General features: G+C 42.1%; 1 protein-coding gene across 3 annotated transcripts in view; it reads left to right on the top strand.

The window, feature by feature from the left end:
• The window catches only part of necab1 (N-terminal EF-hand calcium binding protein 1), a 139,987-nt gene that overhangs the window by 2,360 nt on the left and 112,526 nt on the right, over positions 1-25,101 (top strand). The window contains exons 1-2 of one of the 3 annotated variants that reach the window (XM_063061475.1): positions 4,807-5,235; positions 8,428-8,452. In XM_063061475.1, coding sequence (XP_062917545.1) covers positions 5,137-5,235; positions 8,428-8,452 — 124 coding nt within the window. In that variant the 5' untranslated portion in view covers positions 4,807-5,136. Of the gene's footprint in view, positions 1-4,806; positions 5,236-8,427; positions 8,453-25,101 lie in introns of those variants that run through there. The other 2 variants (XM_063061482.1, XM_063061488.1) reach the window with 2 other exon arrangements.

Below are 25,101 nucleotides of genomic sequence, written 5' to 3'. Positions count from 1 at the left end.
CTTGCTTTTGCCTTTCCTGGTAATATAAAAATCCCAAATTTAGGTGGTGTTGTTGGAGACATCTAGCTGAGTACCTGGGGGAGATCTTAAATAGATTTTTTGCACCTATATTTATTTGGCAGATAAATACAGAATCTATAGAAGTGTGTCAAAACAACGGTGAGGTCACAGACCATATACGGACTGCAGGAGAGATGGTGCTTGCTAACTTGAGGAAAGTTATGGAGGATAAATACTCAGGGCATGACAAGGTGTTCCCCGGACCTTGTGGGAGGCTAGTGCAAAAATTGCAAGGGCCCTAGCAGAGGTACTTAAAACACCCTTAGCCAAGGGTGAAGGACCAAAGGATCGGAGAATAGCTAGTGTTGTTCCATTGTTGAAGAAGGGCTCTATCAACAAGCTGGGAAACTATAGGCCAGTGAGCTTGACATCAATAGTGGGTAACTTATTGGGAGGTATTCTAATGACCGAATATGTAAGTATTCAGTTAGATAGAGATGGATTGGAGATAGCCAATATGGCTTTGTGCATGGTAGGTCATGTCTAGCCAATCTTTGAGCTTTTTTAGCAAGTTACTACAAAAGGCAGTGGATATAATCTATGTGAGCTTTAGCAAAGCCTTTGTCAAGATCCCGTATGGGTGATGGTCAAGAAGGCATTTAGAATGAGGTAGTAATTGGATTTGGACATTGGCTTTGCAGGAATAGACAGAGAGAGGTTGCCTATCTGACTGGAGACCTGTGACTATTGGTGACCCACAGGGATTGGTGCTAGGTTTGTTGTTTGTCATCTGTATCAACAATTTGGATAATAATGTGGTAATGTGGATTAGCAAATATGCGGACAACATCAAGATTGGGGGGGTGGTGGTGTAGTCACAGCAAGGAAGGCAATCAAAGCTTGTGGTGGAATCTGGGCCAAATGGAAAAATGCAGACAAGTATGAGGGAGGACCTTGGGAGGACAAACCAGAGTTTAGCGCGATGCTGTTACAGCTCAGTGCATCAGAGTTCAGAGTTCAATTCCAACACTATCTGTATGTCCTTCCCTTGAACGCATGAGCTTCCTCCAGGCGCTCTGGTTTCCTCCCACTTTCCCAAGACATACCAGTTAGTAGGGTAATTGGCCATTGTAGGTTGTCCTGTGATTAGGGTAGGATTAAATAGATGGGTTGCAGGGCGGTGTGGCTTATTGGGCCAGAAGGGTTTATTCCATGCTGCATGATGGAAGGGTGTCAAACCTTTTGAATATTATTCTCAACAAAGCTATATTCCTTCCAAAAGTAAGCACTCAATGATCCATGTACAGGTAAATAAGGAAGTTGAAATTTTTAAGTGTTCATTTTAGGAATATCACGTTGTGGGCCAGTAAATGAGAAAAATAAAATCCATAAAGGATGGTTTAAAATAAATAGAATAGATTATTTGAATAGATAGGCAATAAATATAAATACTAAACATTGTTCAAATTGAACCTGTATGATTATATACAATTAATTAATGTGTACAATTATATTTATTTTAAAAAGTAAAACTAGGAAGCCATAGAAAATGTAACACTAGTTGCTACAAACTATGGCCAATTATCCTAACACCTTTCTTCAAGAAAGGTGTAGTAGACACTTTGGAAATTATAACACCATCAGGCAGAGTCAATATTGTTTTATGAAATAGGATTCTTTGAAAACTGTAGATAAAAGGAAACCAGAAGATGTGGTGTATTTGCATTTTCTAAAAACATACAATAAAATTGCATAAAGAGTATCAATGCTCATGATTTTGGGAATAATATATGCACATGGATTGACAAACAAACAGAAACAAAAATGGAAATAAATGAGTCATCATTGTATTTGATTGCTGAAATTAGTGTGGTGCCATGTAAGTTGATGCTGGGTCTTAGCATGTGGGTTCATCGAGTAATTGGAAAGGTAACTGGAATTTATTACAAGGAGATGGAGTAAAATATGAGGATGGATTGATACAACTGTACTGGGTATCAATGAGACCACACAAGGTGTAATGCAAACAGTTTTGGTTGTACTTAATGAGGACTATTCAATATTTGCATTAGAGTCCTTTCTAATAACTTTCATTTGTTTGTCTAATGAGGAATGATTGTGCCTTTACCCTTTGGAATTTAGAAGAATGGAAGATGACCTTATTGAATAAATAAGATACTAGAGGTGTCTTACATGTTCAATAAGGTCATCTCCAATTCATTTAAACTATTGAATGGTGGCGGAGGCTCAAGTGAATGCACAGCCCTGCACTTCTGACATTTTTAAACTTTGTGTGGTGTACTTGTAGGACAAAAAGGACAAAATGAAGGTAAGCAAATGGACCCATTGGTAGAAATCTGCAAAAGAGATAAATTTGATCTAAGAAGGTGATACCTATTCATTTGGTCTTTTTTAAACTATTGTAATTAGGGAACAGAAATTCAATTTGTGCTCACTATATTTTAAGCTTGATATGCTATAATTTTTTACAACCTTTTGGTGATTATTTTAGTAAAATCTGTTGAAAGAAATAGCAGGCCCTTGTGAAAACATCCAGATGCATCTTGCTTGGATATCCGTATTTTCAATGTAAGGATTTGTTTGATCTGTACCCTATCACTAACCACTGGAATCTGGTTACTTTCTGTTTTTAAAGATTGAGCTATGTTTAAATGAAGAACTGGGAATTCTGCAGGGCCTCTGTTGGCTGGGATAAAGCATGGATAATGTGTCCTCGCTGGTGATGTGCAAGCCAGGGCAATACCATCTGGAGAGTGAGCTGCTGTCTGTGCAGCAGGCACCCCTCTGTCACACACACACGCAGCTGATGAATCCAAAGGAACAGCAGAGACTGATACAGTTTGGCACCAGTGGCGTCGCAGAAGTTGCCAGTCAGCTTTGAACTCATCTTGGGACTGCCTTAGGGACTTCAACTCTGAATCTTTCCTCTAGGTTTACTCCGGAAGCCCATGAGTGGGTATAGCTGCAAGGCAGCCAAGATTTGAAATCTAAATTTTCCTTCTACATGGGTTGCCAACCGCCGGCGACAAGCCCCATCTGCTCTGCCCATCCCCACATTCTGGAAATTATGACTCAGAAATGTTTAATGAAAATAATTAGAATGGTTCTATTTGCTAAGATTTTCAATTTGGCTTGTTTTATAGAATATGAATTTGGGTGTTGGATCTACCTCTATTCAATGCTTATTTTTCAGAAATATTGCTATGTAGAAAAGTCAATATTTCAAGCCTTTCCAGGTAATGCTGTCTAACTCTTCCTCTGCTACGTTGACGACAGCATTGGTACTGCTTCATGCACCTATGCTGAGCTCGTCAATTTCATCAACTTTGCTTCTAACTTCCACCCCGCCCTTAAATTCACTTGGTCCATTTCTGACACCTCCCTCTCCTTTCTCGATCTCTCTGTCTCCATCTCTGGGGACAAACAGTCGGCCGACGTCTTTTATAAACCTACCGTCTCACGGTTGTCTTGACTATACTTCTCCCCAGGCTGTGTCCTATAAAAATGCGCTCCCTCTTTCGCAGTTCCTTTGTCTCCGCCCCGTCTGTTCCCATGATGCAGATTTCCTTGCCATCGATGCCCTCTTTCTTCCACGAACAGGGCTTTCATTCCTCCACCATTGATGCTGCCCTCACCCGCATCTCCTCCATTTCCTGGATATCCACGCTCACCCTATCTTCCCGCTGCCTTAACAATGAAAGAGTTCCTCTTGTCCTCACCTACCACCCCATGAGCCTCCATCATTTCCTGTAACTTGCGTTCCAACGGGATCCTACTATCCCCTCGCCCATTCTCCACTTTCCGCAGAGATCGCTCCTCCGTGATTCCCTTGTCCATTCATCTCTCCCCACTAATTCACTAATTTCCTTCCCGGCATTTATCACTGCAAGCGGTTAAATTGGGGCAACGCTTCGTCGAGCACCTCCGCACCATCCACCAAAAGTGGAACTTACCACTGGCCAAACATTTAAATTCTGATTCCCATTCCCGTTCCAGCACGTCAGTCCATGGCCTCCTCTGCTTCCACTTTGGGGCCACCCTCAGGGCGCAGGGGCAACACCTTATATTCCGGTTGGGTAGCCCACAACCCGATGGCACCGATTTCTCCTTATGATTTAAGCAGAAACTCCTTCCCCCTCCCCTCCTATTGCCCACTCTGGCATCGTACACCTTCCCACCTGCCCGTCCTTCATTCCTTTCTCCCATGGTCAACCTTACTATAAAATTCTTTCTTCAGCCCTTTTCCTCCCGGCTTCACCTATCTCCTTCTAGCTATCTCCCCCCCCCCCCCCCCCGAAGAAAGGTCTCTGCCCAAAATATTGACCGTGTACAGTATTCATTTCTATCGAAACTGGGTTCCTCCAACAATCTGTGTTTCTTCAGTTCTATCTGCCTGGAACGGAATACTGTATTCAAAATACTTGAAGAGCACCGACAAATGCAGTTGTTCGGTTTTCGAGCTTCGTTTCATATATGTATCGCCATTGAGACAGTGATTTCATGTTTTCTGTCAAAGAGCCCTGTCTATCACTAGGAGATATTGTCAAACAACTAATACGGATTGACTTCGCAATTGGGGAGATGTACAAGTGGAGGCAGCCCCAAAGGAGAAAGAAAAATGCAAGAAACTAAAAGAAAAAGGAGCAAATCAGATTTTTAAATAAAACAGGAAACTAAAGCGGGAGAAAGTGTATCCTGAGATGAAGAAAAACGGGAATGGGTGAAAAGGCAGAAATAAACGGGAATCGATATAGGCGGTTTCACAAAATAGGCGTCAGTTCCACTGTGTGTGTGTGTGTGTGTGTGTTTGTTTTTAGCGGAAGCGGCGCGAAGCCGACAGTATATGTGCTCAGATCTGCCGAGATTAGATCGTAAACGTCCGTCTGCGGAGTTTCGACTTCTGAATGAGTGTGTGCATGTGATCGCGTGGCCCCCGAACCCAAACAGCGGCAACCTGCTCAGATCAAAACATACCCAGAGCAGCGACAAATCGCAGAGATAGCCTCCGGAAAGGCATCTGCGCAGATGTATGCTGGATTTCTTAGTAATTAACTCGTCCGCATTTCAGAAGAAAAAAGTCATCAAGTTTGCGTATTACAGAAATTCTCTTTAACAATGGCTTGCCCGGAAACGCATCCTTTTTCAACAGAAGCACCGAATTGTGATACCACATCTTCGCTTCAGCTGAAGAAAGGCACGTTGATTTTCCTGGACGTAAGTATTGAAGGAAATTCTTCAAAATATCAATTTAACACAATTACTTAGCGGTAACCCGAGCTAAAACCAGCAGCAACACAAGCTGTCGGCAGTTTATATCCTCACACTTTGGGACACATATATGAAATGCCCATTGTGCAGTAATATACGATTCTTAAATTGATGCGGTATACTTAAATAGATGAAATTGCGGTTTGCACTTTCAGAAAAAAAATGCTTTAAAGTATTGCAGCGATTAATGCTCTGAAATATAAATTTTGGGTGTATGCGGTGAAGAAGCACTTTGAGCAAATTGTTTCGAATTGAATAATGAACTAATGGAGGATACTTGGCAAAATGTTGGTATTGATTTCGCATCTGAATCTTTTTTTCAGTCAAACATTGGAAGTTTTAATTGCATCTGCTAAAGCACCAACATTAATACTACAGTGACCCCAGCATCTGCAGATTATTTTGTGTTAATACTACAGTGGATTTTTAAAAAAATCAACAGAATCAAATAAAAAAATGTTTCAAATTATTTTTTTTAAATCCTTATAGTAAGCAAGCCAGCAAGCCCTGGGGCTGCCTCTGGATTCGGAGCCACTGACTGGATCTATTCCGTTTAAATGGAAAGGCACCCTCCAACTACTCAAGTGAAAGTGCAAATTTAACAGGCTAATACAAAAACTTTGAACCACAATGAAAATTCCTTAATACTAAAACTATATATATATACTTTGAATTATAAACAGGCTACTTTTTTCAATATCCCAGCTTCCATACAATTAGGATAGGCCGTTATTCGTTTTTGGAAGTCTAAGGGAAAACAGCAGTGATGGGTGAAAACATGTACATAGGTAAATTGGTTTTTGTTGCCACGTACTGGGGTACAGTGAAAAACTTGTCTTGCATGTTGTTCATACAAATCGATTTGTTACTACAGAGCACTGAGGTAGTACAAGGTAAAGCAGTTAAGGAATGTAAGGAACTATCAATTCAGAAATACAATGGTAGCACTCTACATGTAATGGAGACACAGGTCCAGTGGAAAAGACCCACATGCGGCAATGACTAGTTTGGGAACAGTGTTAAAGTGGAATTGAGTATTTGCATTAAAGCACCTTCAGGAGAAGTGGGTCAAGGCACTAAAGTGAAATTTGCCTGTGCAAGTATCTTAAACTAGGCAATTTTCTCAACAGTCTGAACAAATATAGATGCTAGTAATCTGGAATAGAAAGCAAAAATGCTGGAAATATTCTGCTGGTCAGTCAACATCTGTGGAAAGTGAAAGAGTTAATATTTCAGGGATATGATTGTGCACTTTAGTGGCAGGAGCGAAGGCATAGATTACTTTCAAAATGGGGAGAAAATTCAGAGGTGCAAAGGAACTTGGGAATCCTTGTGCAGGATTCCCTAAAGGTTATCCTTGAGCGGGGGGTGTGGCATTAATGGACATATGATATAAACAGTTGGCAGGAAGGTAAGTGGGAGACTGGGACTGTGGAATTGCTCTGGCACAGATGGGCTGAATGCCCTCCTTTTATGTCATCATAGAATATGAATATGAAATCATTTCCATCATAGTAATCTTGCTAGAAATCAGTTGCTTCAAAATAAAATAAGCAAGCATAACATTGGATTCTCCACTACTTAGCTGAAGAATTCACCTTCCCATTGCTGAAATAAAATTGGAGTTTGTTTTATTAGAATATGAATTTCTAGCCATTAAGATGGGGAAAGGTAGATAAAGGTAAACTTGTTTTTCTTTTTCAGATTTCAAAATAATATTTTAATTAATTTAAATGTTTAACTATTCAAAATGATTGTATTAGTCCTTGTATCTCTATGAAATTCAGAAACATTCACTGATTATTACAATACCTTGGCAGGAAGTGACATTGTAACCCATTGAAGAGGTGGGGCCTCATCACTGAGGACTCATTACAAATTGTTACCTGAGTGCAAAGTTCTGCTCTTTCAGCTCTCTGCATTCAGTTGACATGAGAGAGAAAGTTATGGGATTTGATGAAATAACCCAGGGATATAATTCAGCCCGGTACCTGGAATGCTACACTGATTGAGGTGCCAAATTTGAATGAATCATTAAGCATGACCCTTTTCTCATCTTTCATGGCCCAATTTGAAGCCTTACTTTATCTTAGTGCATGCCCAGTCGCCCAGTCACCCAGTCACCATCCACAAAATTATTAGACAGTTACCTCATTGCTCTTTGTGAATTTGGCTCTTCCATTTTTCTATATGAGAACAAAAACAGGTGAATATTATGAAATTGGAAAGGTTATATATATAAATATAGAAACCATAATCAAAACAAATTAACAAACATTTTCTTTAAAAAAAATGAAATTATTGGAGAAGGTTCTTGATGACAGGTTTGTCGCATTTGGAAGAACATGACAATTAGAAGTAGAGTCAGGATAGGTCCTGTGTCATAAATTTGACTGAGAATGTTTGAGGACATGCTAGAGATGATTGCTGAGGGCGGGGCAATGCATGATGTTTACATGGACTTTAGTTAAGCATTTGACAAGATCCCTCAGCAGGGCCTGGTCTAGAAGTCATATCAAATCAATGATCTGTTAACAAATAGGATCCAAAATCGGCTTGCTCATAGAGAAAGAGTAGAAAGGTGATTTTTCTGACTGGAGGTCTGTGACTAGGATGTCTTATGCATTCTATCTGTTTAAATCTCTCTGTTCCACTTAAGCAGATTTAGAATTTTATATCAGATTAATTAGCATACTGATTTTCATATTTTCATTTCTAGTTCTGAATACAGTTTGTATGCATTTGTGTTGTCAATTTATTGGAAAAGCATTTGAAATAGACTTACTTAGTATGTAACTTTTTAGGTAGCATTTTTGACACAGCAATTAATTTCAACTAGCTGAGCTGATCTTGAAATGTAGCACAGAATGAAGCTAAATAGTTGCAAATTTCAAAATTTAATTGAAACTCTGCCCAGCACATTTCTATTTAATGTGATCTGTAATGTGCTAAGATATTTAACCTTCATCTGTATTAGAAAAATTGACTAACAAAGGTGATTAATCTGCAGGAAATATGAATAATTTTCAGTCATTTCATTAATTGACAACTTTTTCACATTGAGTTTTTTCACTGAGGCTTATTACTCTGGCCTGGCCCTGACACTGATGGTACATTTTTGTGTATGATTCATTTCAGATCTTACGAAGAGCTGACAAGAATGGTAAGAATTATGAAGTTTTAAATCTATTTTTATCAGTTTTCTGAATGGAAGAAATATTTTCTTTCTGTCACACTATTAGTTTCTCCTGATATCTTGAAAGATTGATTAACTCAACCACTTCACTTCAGAATTCCAGGGTACATAGCCCTAATCTGTATAATCTTGCATTCTTTCAGATTATGAGCTGACCAACATCTGGACCTGGACTGATAGGTGGCAATAATATTCAAGTCCTATGACCATGGCAAAATTAACACTTTCAATTAGAGTTGAATCAACCAGACTTAACATTCAAGAGCATCACTACTTCCAGATTTCTTACTGTAAACATCATGGGAGATTACCAGTAATCAAAGTCTTTACTGGATTAATCCAACAAAAATTGTGGTGACAACAGCAGGGTCAGACCTGCACAACTCATCTTCAGACACCTTAGAGCTTTGCCACCATCAGGAAACTAAAATCAGGGACAGTATATAATAAATATCATCATTTTGCTTGAAAGGAGCACATCTCCAAGAATTTTTCACAAGATTGATATTGTAATTCAGGATAAAGTATTATATTTGATTGACAGCCCATCCATCACCCTGAACATTCCTTCTCCATATTACTGATGTATTTTGTGGCAATTCACCAAAGGATCTTCACCAAACACCTCCCAAACTTGTGACCTTTACCAACTGTGCAAATAATAATTTTCCGACAATGTTTCAATTTATCATAAATGTTGAATTAAATCTCACAGTTGCCTGCTTATTTATCACTGCTGCCTTTGCTGAACAGCCTTGATTCTGAACACCTAAAAATTAAAACCTTGAATCTCATGTTAAATTCACTTCCACAGCATTGCCCTTACTTATCAATGCAACTTCCAGAAATATATCATCTACCACACCCATTCTCTTGCCCTTTAGGAATTCCCTATCTAATCTCTTAAACTCTTCCTTTCTACCTTCTTTAATATCTGTAAAATCTGCTTCTTCAACCATGTTCTTGGGTAACATTCCCAATAATTGCTTTCTTTCACATCTATTTCTTCACATCTCTGAATGATTTTTTTCTATATAAGAACAATATAAAGGTTGTTGCAAAGAGGAAATAAAGAATTAATACATTTCTTCCTGGACAAAAAAAATTGGAATTTTTAAACTTTGGTTAAACAGATGTAGCCCCCCCGGCCACCCTCAGGGTCGCTCGGCTCGCTGTCGTCTAGGGAAACAGCCTCGGCCCCGGCAAACTGGGTAATTCGTTTGTGTGGATGCTGTGTGAGGTACCCCACCCCGCCCAAATAACAGACAATACACCAGATGCAATTAAATGATATACAGTTTATAGATATTACTGGAACTATATAATTAAAAGAGAATAAAATATAAAAGGAAAATAAAAGGCGCCACACTTATCAAAGTTCAATCTCTTCGTGCACAACAACCGTTGGAGCTCAAGGACCTTCTTCTTCACCCTGCGACCCCCTCGGACCACCTCAACCGGCCGCCTGGGACCAACAACGGTGGTCGACCAGACGCTCCACACGAGTCCGTCTCCATCTCCTCTCCTCGCCGAACGTCCCGCTCGGGGTCCGACCCCGTTAGCGGACTCACAGCACCTGGTCCATCCTCTGTCTCGCTCTCCCGCCTTCTGCCCCAAAACCCCACGCATACAGTATCTTCAAATACACCAAAACCATAACAACTATCCCAATTGGTTAATAGCACTCTCTTATCACACTCTAAAGCAAAAACAAGCTGCTAGCGCAAACTTTCTCAGCGTTTAAGACAACAAAGCCCCATTCCCCAGATTAACATAACAAAGATGCCATTTTAATTAGCCTCTGCAGTAACATAAAAGTCAAAACCCCCTTACACTCTCCCCCCACCAAATAAAGTCATGTCATCATGACTTCTAAATAACTCGCCAACCAGTCCTGCAGACACACAACACACACATACACAGATACACACAGTGACAGTGTTCCCCAAACATTGGACCTTACTCCTGTCCCACGGGCGCTACATAGGCCAACCTATCTGGGAGCTTCTTAACCCTCTGAGACCTCTGTACCCCCTCACCTAAACCCAAAAGGCTCAGGCACTACTAGGGATACCTCGGGCCTGCTTGCCAACTCCTCTCTCACTCAGACCACCACTACAGCTCGGAGCCCCCAGTCCCGTGTCCGGGGCCCCGCCTCTCCTCCTTCCTGATCCTGCCATAACTCAGACTGCCCACAGCTAGCCCTCCCCACTACACCTGACTCAGTGGGAGAAGAGCCAAAGGTCTCTTCCTCAATCACAGGGAAGTTAGCAAAAGGCAGCATGTACCACATGTCCAGCACATCATCCTTCGAATCCGTATCCTTCCTCATTCCCTCGATCGGTAGCTGCTGTTTAGGTTTCTGCAAACTGAAGCATTTAGCCGGGGCTACCCCTTCAGCCTCCTGCAGTCGAGACGTCAGCTTCTTCGGGGACTCCTTCAACTCTCGCCACAGCCTCAGCAGTTCTGACTCAGGGTTCCTGGCCATCTCAATCTGGGACGCAGTTACCCCACCAGCTTCTCCCACCCTGACCTGAAAAGCAGCAGTTAAGGAATGTTCAGCCTCCGGTTGTTTCTTCCTGAGGACGTCCTCCAGGTCAACGTTCAGTTTTCCCACTTCATTTAAACTCGTGATAGTCATCTTCAGGTTCCTTTCAAGCGTCCGCCTCCCTTTTCCGAGATCTGTCCTCCATTTCTTCACCTCCTCGGGAGTGTAGTCAAACTCCCCTCCCTGGGCTCTCGGTTTTCTGTTGATCTTAGTCAGAACACTTCCTTGATCTTCCCCAACTTGCAAGTCTTCCGATCTGTTCTGAATCGACGTCTTAAGTTTCTGCTGATCCCTTCGAAGGTGGGTCATTGCTTCTTCTCGCTGGATTAATTCATCAGTACATGACCGCAGTGTCGGCCCGGAAATCCCCTCTCTTCCCTGTGTCTCATTCAGATTGATGACCTGGGTTTCCATCCCCAGGTCCACCACCGTCTGTCCCAACACCAGGAAGTTCAACTGGTATGTCGGGTCATTTTTCTCACATTGCACCAAACTCCTCCGGCCAAAAACTCCTCCACATTTGACACTTCGCTTCGGTCACCCGGGCTCAGCCACTCGCCTCGCCTCATAGTCCCCCCAGGCGAATCCAAGCTCTAGGCAGTCATCCACATACGCCAAAACTCCACACATCTTCACTTCCCCCATGGTCTTCCTCATGCCCTGTGGGAAGGATGCAGGGGCTCCGGATATGCCCTTGGGCATCTTTTCAGATCGGAAGAATCCTAGGGAACTAGTAATGGCCATCTTCAGCTCAACAGCCGCACCCCTCAGGATCTGGCAACATCCACCCCTCAGATGAAGCACATTAAACCACATCACATAATCCACACACACGCTGCCTTCATCTTCCACGCTGCTAGGGTCCAGTTGCCGCGACCTCTCTCTCACTGAGGTGTCTTCAGCGGTCAACTCCCCTCCCTCGTGGTAGTTCAGAGCATCTACTAAGAGGGTCTCACCCTCAGCTACTTTCCTCAGGCCGTACCACCGCTGGGTCTCGTTTAAATTCGGTACTGGCTCAAGGCTGCTACACACGTCCTCAGAAGCAACGCGACACGCTGGGTGCCCAGAAAATGCCTCCATGAACTCCAGGATCATTAACCAATCATCGTCTTCCAGATAACTACTGCCACTAGTACCCAAAGTTTCCGGTGCCCTTGCGGTTGTCAAGGGTAAACGCTTCAGACACCGGTTGTAAAACAAACCGTACAACAACAATTTGACCTGCGCCTCGGGGTCAAGGATGGCTTTAGCATCGCTTCCCTCTATCCGTAACCACACCCTAGGGCGTGGTCCCTCTAAGCCTTCAGGAATAAGGTCTTTTCCTTGCGGAAGTTTAGTGGTACATTGCTGGGAACGTGCTTTTCAAGAGACCCCAAGCCTTTCCCCCACTGGGTCTCCACTAAGTTTCTCGATCCCTCTCTGATCAGCTGAACAACTGAAGGAGGGGCTGATCCCCTGAAATGATCCCCCTGGCACTGCAAGCAACTTAGCTGCCCTCCTAGCCAGAGAAGACACACTGAGAATTTTCCCCCCTTTTTCAAATAACTGACCGCTGTCACTACAGTGTAAGTGAACCTGACAGCTCTAACACTGTCACCAGCTCGCCTACTCAAACTTTCAACCAATCCCTGTCGCTGTCCCTCAACCGAGCACTGCCACTCATCTAACAACTGAGAGATCCGCTCCGCCCATGTCTCGCACGTCTCCGCCCCTCTTGGGGTGGACACTATCCCAAGTGCCAGGCGGAGCCTGCCAGAGCTAGAACATTTATTCGCAGACACTACCTCCAAATCAGACCACTCTTTCCCCTCTCTCCCAACCGCATGGGCAGCCCCAAGTGCCACCTCCAACTCGTCAATGCTAGCCGGAACTCGAACAAAGACCGCACCCACAATGTATACAGCGATAACCAGCAAATAACCCACAGAGACACACATTACAGATTTAAACAGGGCACCCACACAGCATACCAGCAGACTCAATCTCGGACAAAGCCCCCACAATGTAGCCCCCCCCGGCCACCCTCAGGGTCGCTCGGCTCGCTGTCGTCGAGGGAAACAGCCTTGGCCCTGGCAAACTGGGTAATTCATTTGTGTGGATGCTGTGTTAGGTACCCCACCCCGCCCAAATAACAGACAATATACCAGATGCAATTAAATGATATACAGTTTATAGATATTACTGGAACTATATAATTAAAAGAGAATAAAATATAAAAGGAAAATAAAAGGCGCCACACTTATCAAAGTTCAATCTCTTCGTGCACAACAACAGTTGGAGCTCAAGGACCTTCTTCTTCACCCTGCGACCCCTCGGACCACCTCGACCGGCCGCCTGGGACCAACAACGGTGGTCGACCAGACGCTCCACACGAATCCATCTCCGTCTCCTCTCCTTGCCGAACCTTGCTCGGGGTCCGACCCCGTTAGCGGACTCACAGCACCTGGTCCATCCTCTATCTCGCTCTCCCTCCTCCCCCAAAACTCCGCGCATACAGTATCTTCAAATACACCAAAACCATAACAACTATCCCAATTGGTTAATAGCACTCTCTTATCACACTCTAAAGCAAAAACAAACTGCTAGCTCAAACTTTCTCAGCGTTTAACACAACAAAGCCGCATTCCCCAGATTAACATAACAAAGACGCCATTTTAATTAGCCTCCGCAGTAACATAAAAGTCGAAACCCCCTTACACAGAAATTACAACACAATTTTCTGCAGTCGCTACTCATTAGGGATTGGAGAGTTACTTTAGTTATAGTTCTTGTTAGTTTACATTAGTTATACCTTCTCTAACTTTAATTCATCCTCTCCTTGTTCCTGATACTTTCCCAATTCTTGGGTTTGAAGACATTAAAGTAAACTTTTTTTTCTAAAATCCTCCATACCGTATTTAGTTAGCCACAGTTTTATTATTTTTGCTATAGAATTTTAATTTCCCAGTCATTTATTCACAACTATTTAATTTTTTTTCTCTGAAATGCTGTAACATACTTACAATTATACCAGTTAACCTCATAAACAAACACAGAATTCTGGAGGGACTCAGCGGGTCAGACAGCATCTATGGATCCTTTGGCCCACCAGAACATCGACTGTACTTTTTTCCATAGATGCTGCCTGGCTTGCTGAATTCCTCCAGCATTTTGTGTGTGTGTTACTTGGATTTCCAGCATCTGCAGATTTTCTCTTGTTTGTGGCTTAATCTAATAGTTGTCTGAAACAATTTGTTATTATTTTGAGCTCCAACTTTCGAATACATGAAACAAAATTTCTAGATGACTGAAAAAGTACCTCAAGACCCCTTGGTAACATACAATCTGATGTGGAGGTCTCTGATCCAAGACTAGAAAAAACTGACATGAAAGTGTTTGGAAAGGTACCAGAAATCTGATGGGAACACGTGGAAGTTGAGCACAAGCTGTGGAAAAGTGAATAACAATCCAGTCAACCATCCACCTGCCTAAACAACCTGCAATGTGGCAGAGCCCTCAAATCCCACATCAGCCAGCTCAAGACCCACAGAATTTTAATGGAAGCAAGTCATCCTGAACTCAAAAAGACTGCCTAAGAAGAAGTAATTTAATTTAACAATCTACCTTAATCAACTAGTCCCTCATAATTAAATTTAGTTTCAAACTTAATATATTTTTCTTGAAGTCAGAGTAAAACTCCATCAGATTCTGATAACAACACATATAAAAGTTGCTGGTGAACGCAGCAGGCCAGGCAGCATCTCTAGGAAAAGGTGCAGTCGACGTTTCAGGCCGAGACCCTTCGTCAGGACTTACACTTTCCTAGAAACATTTTACCATGTGACTACTAATTTAAATTATCTCATACAAAGAAAGTCAGACTCAGTCCTGAGATGTCTTAGGCACCTTAGATTCTGTTGCATGCCTGCAGAACAGGTGGTTATTGTGCAATATACACAAAATGCTGGAGGAACTCAGCAGGTCAGGTAGCATCTATGGAAATGAATAAACAGTTGACATTTCAGGTCAAGACCCTTTATCGGGACTGGAAAAGAAGGGGGAAGATGCCGGAATAAGAAGGTAGGAGGATGCTAAAAGGTCATAGGTGAAACTAGATGGGTGGGGATGGAGGAATGAAGTAGGAAGCTGGGAGATGAGAGGTAGAAAAAGCAAAGAGTTGGAGAAGAAGGAATCTGATAGCTGAGGAGAGTAGACCATGGGAGAAAGGGAAGTAGGTGGAGGTGATAGGCAGGGGAGTAGAAGAGGGAAGAGGCCAGGGTGGGGAATTAAAGAATAGGGAAGGTGAGGGGAAGAAAATTATCAGAAGTTGGAAAATCAATGTTTGTGCCATGGAGGTAGAGGCTACCTAGATGGATAACGGGGTGCTGGTCCTACAACCTGACAGTGACCTCATCTTGGCAGAAGAGGAGGCCATTGACCAACATTTTGCAACAGTAATGGGGAGAGGAATTGAAGTAGTTGGCCACTAGGAAGTTCCGCTTTATGTGGAGGTGCTCGACAGAGCTGATCTCAATCTACGTCAAGCCACAACAATGTAGAGGAGGCCGCAACAGGAGCACTGAGTACAGTAGACCACTCCAACAGATTCACAGGTGAAGTGTTGCCTTACCCAGAAGGACTGTTTGGGACCCTAAATGAGGGTGATGGAGGAGGTGAATAGGCGTGTGTTGCGCTTCAACCAGAGATAAGTGGGGAGGGACGATTGAACAAGGGAATCACAGAAGAAGTGATCCTTGCAGAAAGCAGTGAGTGGGGTGGAAAATCTGTCTAGTGGTAGGGTCCCATTAAAGATGGCAGAAGTTACGGAGATGATATGTTGAACATAGAGGATCATTGGCCGGTGGTTGAGGATGAAAGGAACTCTATTACTGTTAAGGTGCAGAAAAGGTGCGGTGAGCGCGGATGTCCAGGAAATGGAGAAGACGTGGATGAGGGAAGCATCAATGGTGGAGGAGGAAGGGAAACTCTGTTCTTTGAAGAAAGAGGACATTCTGATGTCCTGGAAAGGAAAGCTTCAAGCTGGGAATAGATGTGGCAGATATGAAGGAACTGAAAAAAAGAGAGGGGCATTTTTACAAGAGACAGGATGGGAAGAAGTATAATCAAGATATCTGTGGGAATCAGTAGGTTTATAAAAGATCTCAATAGACAGTTATTCTTCAGAGATGGAGACAGAGAGATTGAGAAAGGAGAGAGAGTTGCCAGAAATGGACCAAGTGAAATTAAGGGCAGGGTGGATGTTGGAAGCAAAGTTGGTGAAATTGATGAGTTCAGCATGGGTGCATGAAGCAGCACTAATGCAGTCATCTATGTTGCACAGAAAAAGTTGTGGAGCACTACCAGGTAAGTCTTGGAACATGGACTGTTCCATGTAGCCAAAAAAAAGGCAGGCATATCTGGGGCCCATGTGGATGCCTATGACTATACCTTGAGTTTGGAGAAAGTGGGAGGAGCCAAAAGAGAAATTGTTAGGCGTGAGGACCAGTTCTGCTAAATGGAAGAGGGTGCTGGTGGAAGGGATCTGGTCGGGTCTGTTGCTGAGAAAGAAGCAGAAAATTTTAAGGCCTTCTTGGTGGGGGATAAAAGTGCATAGGGACTGGACATCCATGGTGAGCATGAAGCAACCAGGGCCATGGAACTGAAAATTGTTGAAGAGATGAGAGCATGTAAATTGTTGCAGATGTAGTTGGGAAGGGACTGAACCAAGGGGGATAAAATGGAGTCGAGATATGTGGCCATGGGTCCAGTGAGGTAGAAACAGGCAAAAACAATGGGCCTACCCAGATGGTCAGGTTTGTGGATCTTAGATAGGAGATAGAAATGAACAGTGCAAGGTAAGGGCACTATGAGGTTAGTGGCAGTGATGGGAGATCTCCAGAGTTGATGAGGTTGTTGGTGGTGCAGGAGACATTGACAAATATCATTATTGTGCAATGACCTGGGAGCTCTCTCTTTAAGAGTTACTTCATAGTATTTTTGTGTTGGACTCTGTTGTTTCACGCACAAAAGTCTCTACTGAGAATGGTGCAAGAAACAAAAAAAAATCTAGTGAGTGGCAAGTTCTGTGGGCAAAAACACATTGTTAGTGACAGAGGTCAGAGGAGAATGCCCAGTCTGGTTCAAGCTGACAGAGAAGCGACAATAACTCAACTAACAGTGCGTTACAAGAGAGGTGTGCAGAAGAGCATCTCTGAATGTACAACACGTAAGTCCTTGAAGTGGATGAAGTACAGTAGCTGAAGACCACAAACATACACTCAGTGGCCATGTTATTCGGCACAGGAGCTGCAACCAGGTCACATTGTACACTATGCAATTTGCTGCAATGAGATTGTACTTGTGAAGCTAGGAAAGAAATGCTTAAGATTGTGAGATTTCTTTGAATTTTGTCAGTATGTAACAGATGAGAAGAGGCTCCCAATTGTGTACACTATTCTCTATATCCATCTTTCATAAATCTGAACCTGGCAAAATTTACACCCAGGTCCTCTGAATATTTGACGATGTTCCCCCTCTGCCTTCTCCTTCCACACATTTTAATTTATTTCCTAATGGTAAAAGTATAAAGCACATCCACATTTGCCCCACTTTGTGAAAGGACTGCTCCAGAGTGGTCATTATTCTGTGTATCTCCTGTATCTGAAGTTCATGATTCAGAGAAAATCAAAACCACTGTTAAAATGGCCCCATATAATGGATATCTTTTCATCAGTCACCCAAAAAAAATGATAGATGTTCAGTCCTAGTTGGAACTCTGTCAGAATACGTAGGTGGAATTAATCAGAATGATTTTGCAGGGTTGGCTGCTACAGGATAGGCTGATAATAATTCTGATAAGCACATATCTCAATTTTGGAACCTTAACACAAGGACTAAATCATTCTGCACACTGACTGCTTGGTGCACACAAAAGAGGCAGAATGCTGTAACAAACAGATGCTACCTATTCTGAGCAGAATAGTGGTACCTAAACAGAAGAAATTTTGCAGGTGCTGGAAATCCAGAGTAACATACAAAATGCTGCAGGAACTCAGCAGGGCAGGCAGCATCAATGGAGAGGAATAAAGAGATGAAGGTCCAGGCCTAGACCATTCATCAGGACTGGAAAGGAAAGAGGGGGAAAGGGAAGGAGTACAAACTGGAAGATGAAGAGTGAAGCCAAGTAGGTGGGTGAGGGAGGGAGGAAGGGAAATGAAGTGAGAAGCTAGGAGGTAATAGATGGGAAAGATAAAGGCTAAGGAAGAAGGAATCTAATAGGAGAGAAGAGTGGACCATGGAGAAAGAGAAGGAGGAGGGGCATTGGGGGAAGTGATAGGCAGGTAAGGAGAAGAGAAGGGATAAGAGGGGAGCCAGAATGGGGACTGGAAAAGGAGAGAAGGCAGAAGTGGGAGACATTACCAGAAGCTGGAGAAATCAATGTTCATGTCACCAGGTTGGAAGCTACTGAGGAGTTCCTCCTCCAACCTGAGAGTGGCTTCAATGTGGCAGTAGAGAAAGCCATGGACCAACATGTTGGAATGGGAATCAAGAATGGAATTAAGATGGTTGGTCTCCAGGAAATCTTCACTGTTGCGAACAGACTGAAAGCGCTTGACAAAGCAGCTCCCCCAATCTACGTTGGGTCTTACCGATGTAGAGGAGGCCGCACGGGGAACACAGTGGACTCCGACAGTCTTGCTGGTGAAGTGCTGCCTCACCTGGAAGGGTTGTTTGGGGCTTTAAATGGTGATGAGGGAGGAGGTGAATGAACAGGTGCTGCACTTGTTCTGCTTGCAGGGATAAGTGCAAGGAAGAAGATCAGTGAGTAGGGAAGAATAGACAAAGGAATCACAGAGAGAACAATTCCTGAGAAAGCCAGAGAATTGGGGGGAGAGGGGAAGAGGTAAAGATGTGCTTACTGGTAGGTTTCCCTGGAAGATGAGGAAGTGGCAGAGAATGATGTGCTGGATGTGGAGGCTCGCGGGGTGGGAAGTGATGACAAGAGGAACTCTCTCTTGTAAGGTGGTGATTAACAGGGGTGAGGGCAGCAATGGTGGAGGAAGAGATATCCCATTCTATGAAGAAGGAGGTCATCTCAGACTCTGGAAAGTGAAGCCTCATCCTGAGAACAGATGAGGTGGAGATGAAGGAGACCGAAGTGGTGCCTAAAGTAGAGTTCAAAATATCCTAGATTACTACATTCATATAACCACTCATTTATAGTTTATCGCAGAGTGTGCACTGATTAGAAAAAAACACAATGTTCAATTCATAATGATCAATATTCCTTTGAGTTATTGTCACAGATACCAAATTGAATAATAGCTTATCGAACTCTGATTTTCTTGTCAAACAAAACTGTCCCATGTTGCATTACTGTATAAGCTTTAATGGCAGTGTGAATAGAAAAATGAGGAAGTATTCACACAATTTTAAATGTGTCAGCATTTCAGGAAACCTAATTAAAGATGGAATATAATGAATATGGGGTGAGTATCTCTCATAAAGATCAATAAAGCAGTATGAATCACTTTATTAATCTCTGGTGGTTCTAAGATGCATCAGCAAATTGTGCACAGTAAAAAATATTTTTCAAGTAGTTGAATGTGAATCACTGAAAGATCAGTGGTCAGAAGGAAGTATCAATGAATATATGTAGCATCCATTTGTCTATAGAGTATAATTGTTTTTCTTTCAGTTGCCATCTCACTACAATGTCTTGCTGCATTTAATTGTGGAAATGCAATGACCTCCCAATCTTTCAGTGAATCCACCTTACTAACTGTAATGATAGAGTTAAACCAAAGGTCAGAATGAGAAAACAACGCTGGATCCAGCCAGCCACCCTGGCTTGTCACTATTGCAATTCCTGCAGTTACACTCACGTGTTATAGATTTTGGCTTTGATTGTACTGTAGGTCTCACTGCCATGACCACCCCACCAGGGTATCAGCCCATAACTCATGACCGTGCCTCAAGTCCAGATTCTGATGCCCTGACCCTGGGCCATCCTGATGTCCTTTTAACAAATCATGCTAACACAGCCTTTGAACTCAGATAATTAAATTCATTTCATGGAATTCAATATTGTAAAACGGGTTATATTGAAGTAGTAATAAAATAATTAATACGCTTTAAAACACGTTCATTTGTCAGAAATTAATTAAAAACATTAAATTGAATCCAAATAAGGATGAAAAACAAAACTCTCGGCTGTTTCAATTTTGCTTTTTATTTTAATTTAATCACAGTCACTGACCTTTTATATCAGGGTCAATGATGCAATTCAAATAAATGGGACCTTGCTACATACACCACTCAAGCTGTCATACCCGGATCTGGGCCATACCCTCCAAATATCCGGACCTGCATCTCAGTTTTTTTGCACTACCTTACTTTCCATTTTTATATTTTCTATTTATGATTTATAATTTAAATTTTTAATATTTACTATTGATTTGTAATCCAGGGAGCAGGAAGCACAGAATCAAATATCGTTATGATGATTGTACATTCTAGTATCAATTGTTTGGCGACAATAAAGTATAAAGTATAATAAGTATATATGAAGTGTATATAGCACCTCAGCTCAAGATGTTTGTACTCTCAGACTCGAGACCAATGGTGACATAAACGTTTATGACCTGTGCCTCGTTTTTGACATCTTCATTGCAATGTGCAGGTGTACAAGACAGAGGGCAGCTGACCTACCAAGAAGACCTCAGTTCACCACAGAACTACTAACAAAGCATAACCACATTTTAGACCATTACGCTTTTCGGTCAAGAGGATACTTAGCAGGATAATGCAGCAGGAATTGGAAGTTGCCATTTGAAATGCCAGCGAAAAAGCCATGATAGAGTGTTTTCATTGAACTTGTAGGCAATGCTGATTATTACCACACTGTTCTTATGCTGGAAAGAGTAAATGTTTAAGCTAGTGAACAAAGAACCAGTCATAGTGTCTGCTTTGTCATTAGAAATATCAATCTTCTTCAGGGTTGTCACAGCAGTTTGGAGGGTATTCTCTCTTGTTCTCAATTTGTGGCTTATAGGTAACTGAGGTGTGAGGGGTCATAATATGAGACATTTGTTATAAAATACGCAGCCTGCTTTTGTAACGACTATACTTCTGTGCCTGATGAGGTTAAGTTTCTGGAGCAGTGCTGAATGTTTGATAATGCCATTGAGTTTAAGGAGCGAGTGTGTAGATTACATTTTTGGAGACGATCACTTCCTGCTTCATCTGTAGCTCAAATAATAGTAGTAGGCAGCCATTAAACCCAAGGGATCATGGACTCCCACTCTCCACATCACTGTGTAGTTCAAAGGAAGGGCAAGTACAGCCATAGCTTGGCACCAGTGTCATCACAGAGGATGCTTGAGTGAAATTGTAAACAACGTCAAACTGCCTTAGGGACCTCGGTTCCGGATTTCTTCCTTGGGGTTTACTCCCAAAGTCTTTCCCTTGGGTGGGTATGGCTGCGAGGCAGTGGAGGTTTAATTCATGCTTATCAACACAAGCTTGAAGATGGTATTGCATGCAGACTTTGACTGATTAATTATCTGAGGTGCTACATATAGAATTGAACACTGCACACACGAGTGAACATTTCTACTTCTGACAATCATGGATGGATCGTTATTGATGAAGCAGCTGAAAGTGATTGGCCTAAGTATTATCCTGAGGCACTCCCACAGTGATATCTGTGAGCTGGGATAAATGGCCTCTTAACAATTAGAACCATCAAGTGTCTGATCAGAGAAGAGTTTCCCTCCTGATGCTCACTGTTGGTACTTCTTACCAGGGCTCATTCGCGTCCTACTCAGTCACATAACCTGTGAAAACCGGTTCTATGTTCCATGCTTTGTCAGACTGGAGCAGTTCCTGGACAAGACACATTGAGCAGCAACCATTTGTGTGTATAAAAGATTGAGAGATTAAATACAGAATTCTAGAAAGGACATCAAGCAATATTTGAAGAATACCCCACAGCCTTTTGTTTTTGGAAGCCCCAACATCACAAGTGACATGGTATTCAGTCTTTTCACCATTTTCTCTTCCCATGCCAGTGTCTCATAGGCCACTCAATCAATAGAGTCATAGATGCCAAACCCATCACCCATGCCAAACCTCTTAAGCTGTATTCTCCCTTCGACCTGCATCAGGACCGTAGCCCTCCATACCCCTGCCATCCATGTACCATCCAAACTTCTCTTAAATGTTGAAATCAAGCTCATATGCACTACTTGCGCTGACAGCTTGTTCCACACTCTGATGAAGTTTCTCCTTAAACTTTATACTTCCACCCTTAACCTATGACCTCTAGTTGTAGTCCCACCAATCCTCAGTGGAAAAAGCCTGCTAGCATTTACCCCATCTATATCCCTCATAATTTAGTATACCTCTATCAAATCTCCCCTCAATCTTCTATGTTCTAAGGAATAAAGTCCTGACCTATTCAATCTTTCCTTACAACTCAGGTCATTCAGTTCCAGCAACATAATTGTAAATTTTCTCTGCACTCTTTCAACTTTAGTTACATCTTTTCTATAGGTATGTGACCAAAACTGCACACATCTGAGATTAGGCCTCACTAGCATCTCATAAAACGTTAACATAACATCCCATCTCCTGTACTCAATACATTGATTTATGAAGGCCAATGTGCCAAAAGCTTTCTTTACAACCCTATCTACCTGTGCTGCCACTTTCAATGAATTATGGACTTGTATTATCTGATCCCTTTGTTCTACCGCATTCCTTGATGCCCTACCATTCACTGTGTAAGACATACCCTGGTTGGCTCTACCGAAGTGCACACCTCGCACTTATCTGCATTAAATTACATCTGCCATTTCTCAGCCTACTTTTACAGCTGGTTCAGATCCTGCAGCAAGCTCTAACAGGCTTCCTCACTCTCCACTACACCTCCAATCCTGGTGTCATCCACAAATTTGCTGATCCAGTTAACCATGTTACCATCCAGATCATTGATATAGATGACAAACAACAATGGACCCAGCACTGATCCCTGTGGCACTCCAATAGTCACAGACCTCCAGTCAGAGAGGCAACCCTCTACTACCACTCTGGCTTCTCCCACAAAGCCAATGTCTAATCCAATTTACTACATGATCTTGAATGCCAAGCAACTGAACCTTCTTGACCAACATCCCTTGTGGGACCTTGTCAAATGCCTTGCTAAAGACCATTTAGACAACCTGCGTTGCCTTCATCAACTTTTCTGGTAACTTCTTCAAAAAACTATAAGATCAGTTAGACACGGCCCACTAAGCACATGGCCATACTGTCTATCCTTAATCAGTCTCTGTCTATTCAAACGCTCATAGATCCAGTTCAGTGGAATACCTTCCACCAACTTTCCCACTACTGATATCAGGCTCATTGTCCTATTTCTAGATTGTCCTGGTTTATTTCTAGAGCCTTTCTTAAACAGCAGAACATCATTAGCTATCCTTAAATCCTCCGGTACCTCATCTGTTGCTAAGGATTAATTAAATATCTGCTAGGGCTTCTGCAATTCCTGCATTTGCCTCCCACAGTGTCCCGGTGAACATCTTGTCAGACATTGGCAATTTATTCATACTAATTTGCATCCTCTGTAATCTGTATAGGGTCCATGACCTTGCTACTACTTTGCCTCATTTCTATAGACTCTGCATTTGTCTCCTGAGTAAACACAGATGCAAAAAATCCATTTAAGATCTCCCCCATCTCTTTTAGCTCCATGAATAGATTACCATTAAGATCTTGTAGAGGACCAAATTTGTCCCTTGCAATCCTTTTGCACTTAACATATCCGTAGAATCTCTGAGGCTTCTCCTTCAACCTAGGTTGCTAGGGCAACCTCATGTTTTCTTTTAGCCACCTGATTTCTTTTTTAAGTGTTCTCTTGCATTTCTTATACTTTTCATTGGTTCCTACTGGCTGATATCAGCTATGCTCTTTTTTTTTCCTAACCAGGGCCTCAATATCTCTTGAAAGCCAAGCTTCACCTTAACCTATTATCTTTACCTTTTGTTCAGACGGGCTCATACAAGCTTTTAACTCTCACAGTTGCACTTTTGAAGGCCTCCCACTTATCAAGTATGCCTTTGCCAGAAAACAGCTCATTCCAATCCACAATTACCCACCCAGGTCAGCATCTGGATGTATTCTTTTGTAATAATAGGTGTGATACAACAGGGAATTTCAAATATTGTCCATTAGATGCCAGAATTGCAGCTGAACTGGAATAACTTAGGTTGATCCACAATTTGTTCTGAAACACGTGTCCAGCAATGTGATCAGATATTTCCAAAGGCAAAAGCCATAACTGTTTCCAATTTGCATTGGATAATGAGAATAAAAGGGAAGGTGATGAATGATAAATTGATATGTAAAAGAATGGAATAAATTAGGTGTAAGACAGAGATGGTCATTTCCATTAACCACAGTAATGACCCAGAGGCACGACTGGGAAAATTGGATGGCCATGGATTTACCATGTGGAATTAGCACATACCCACTTGATCTAATGCAGTGGTTCCCAAACCTCTTTGGGTAACTGTCCCCCTGGCTCCCACACCACATCCTCAGTTCCCCACTCTCCCATTCTGGCCATTACATAAAAATTATAAAGAATTTTGATTTAAATGCACAGTGATAGAAAATAAGAACTGCAAATTTAGAGCAGAGACAAATACTTGCAAAAATTATTCCAATCCATTTAAAGCTACAAATAAATCTATTTCTTTATTTAATTACAGTAAAAACAATATTTACCACTAATTTTAGAGCATACATTAGCAGTCTAACTATCTGCTACTTCATTGCTTTTTCACCTTTCAATGAGATATCAACACCAGACTGAATGTCACACAGTATGAGTCTCAGATCACCACGTTCAGTAATTTGCCATCTGTTTCGTTGCTCTGAAAGAAGTTAGGTGACTGCTGTACTAAATATGATGTTGGAAAGGCAATAAAGAACATCTTGACCTATTTCCACAATGTCGGCTAGCATTTAGAGATTTCTTTCTGCAACCAGAAGTCTTGATACGATTTTTTGAACCTTGGCTTCAGCT

This window comes from Mobula hypostoma, chromosome 1 (genome assembly GCF_963921235.1).
Source record: "Mobula hypostoma chromosome 1, sMobHyp1.1, whole genome shotgun sequence".
NCBI classification, from domain to species: Eukaryota; Metazoa; Chordata; class Chondrichthyes; order Myliobatiformes; family Myliobatidae; genus Mobula; species Mobula hypostoma.
This window is presented reverse-complemented; position numbering and strand designations above follow the sequence as displayed.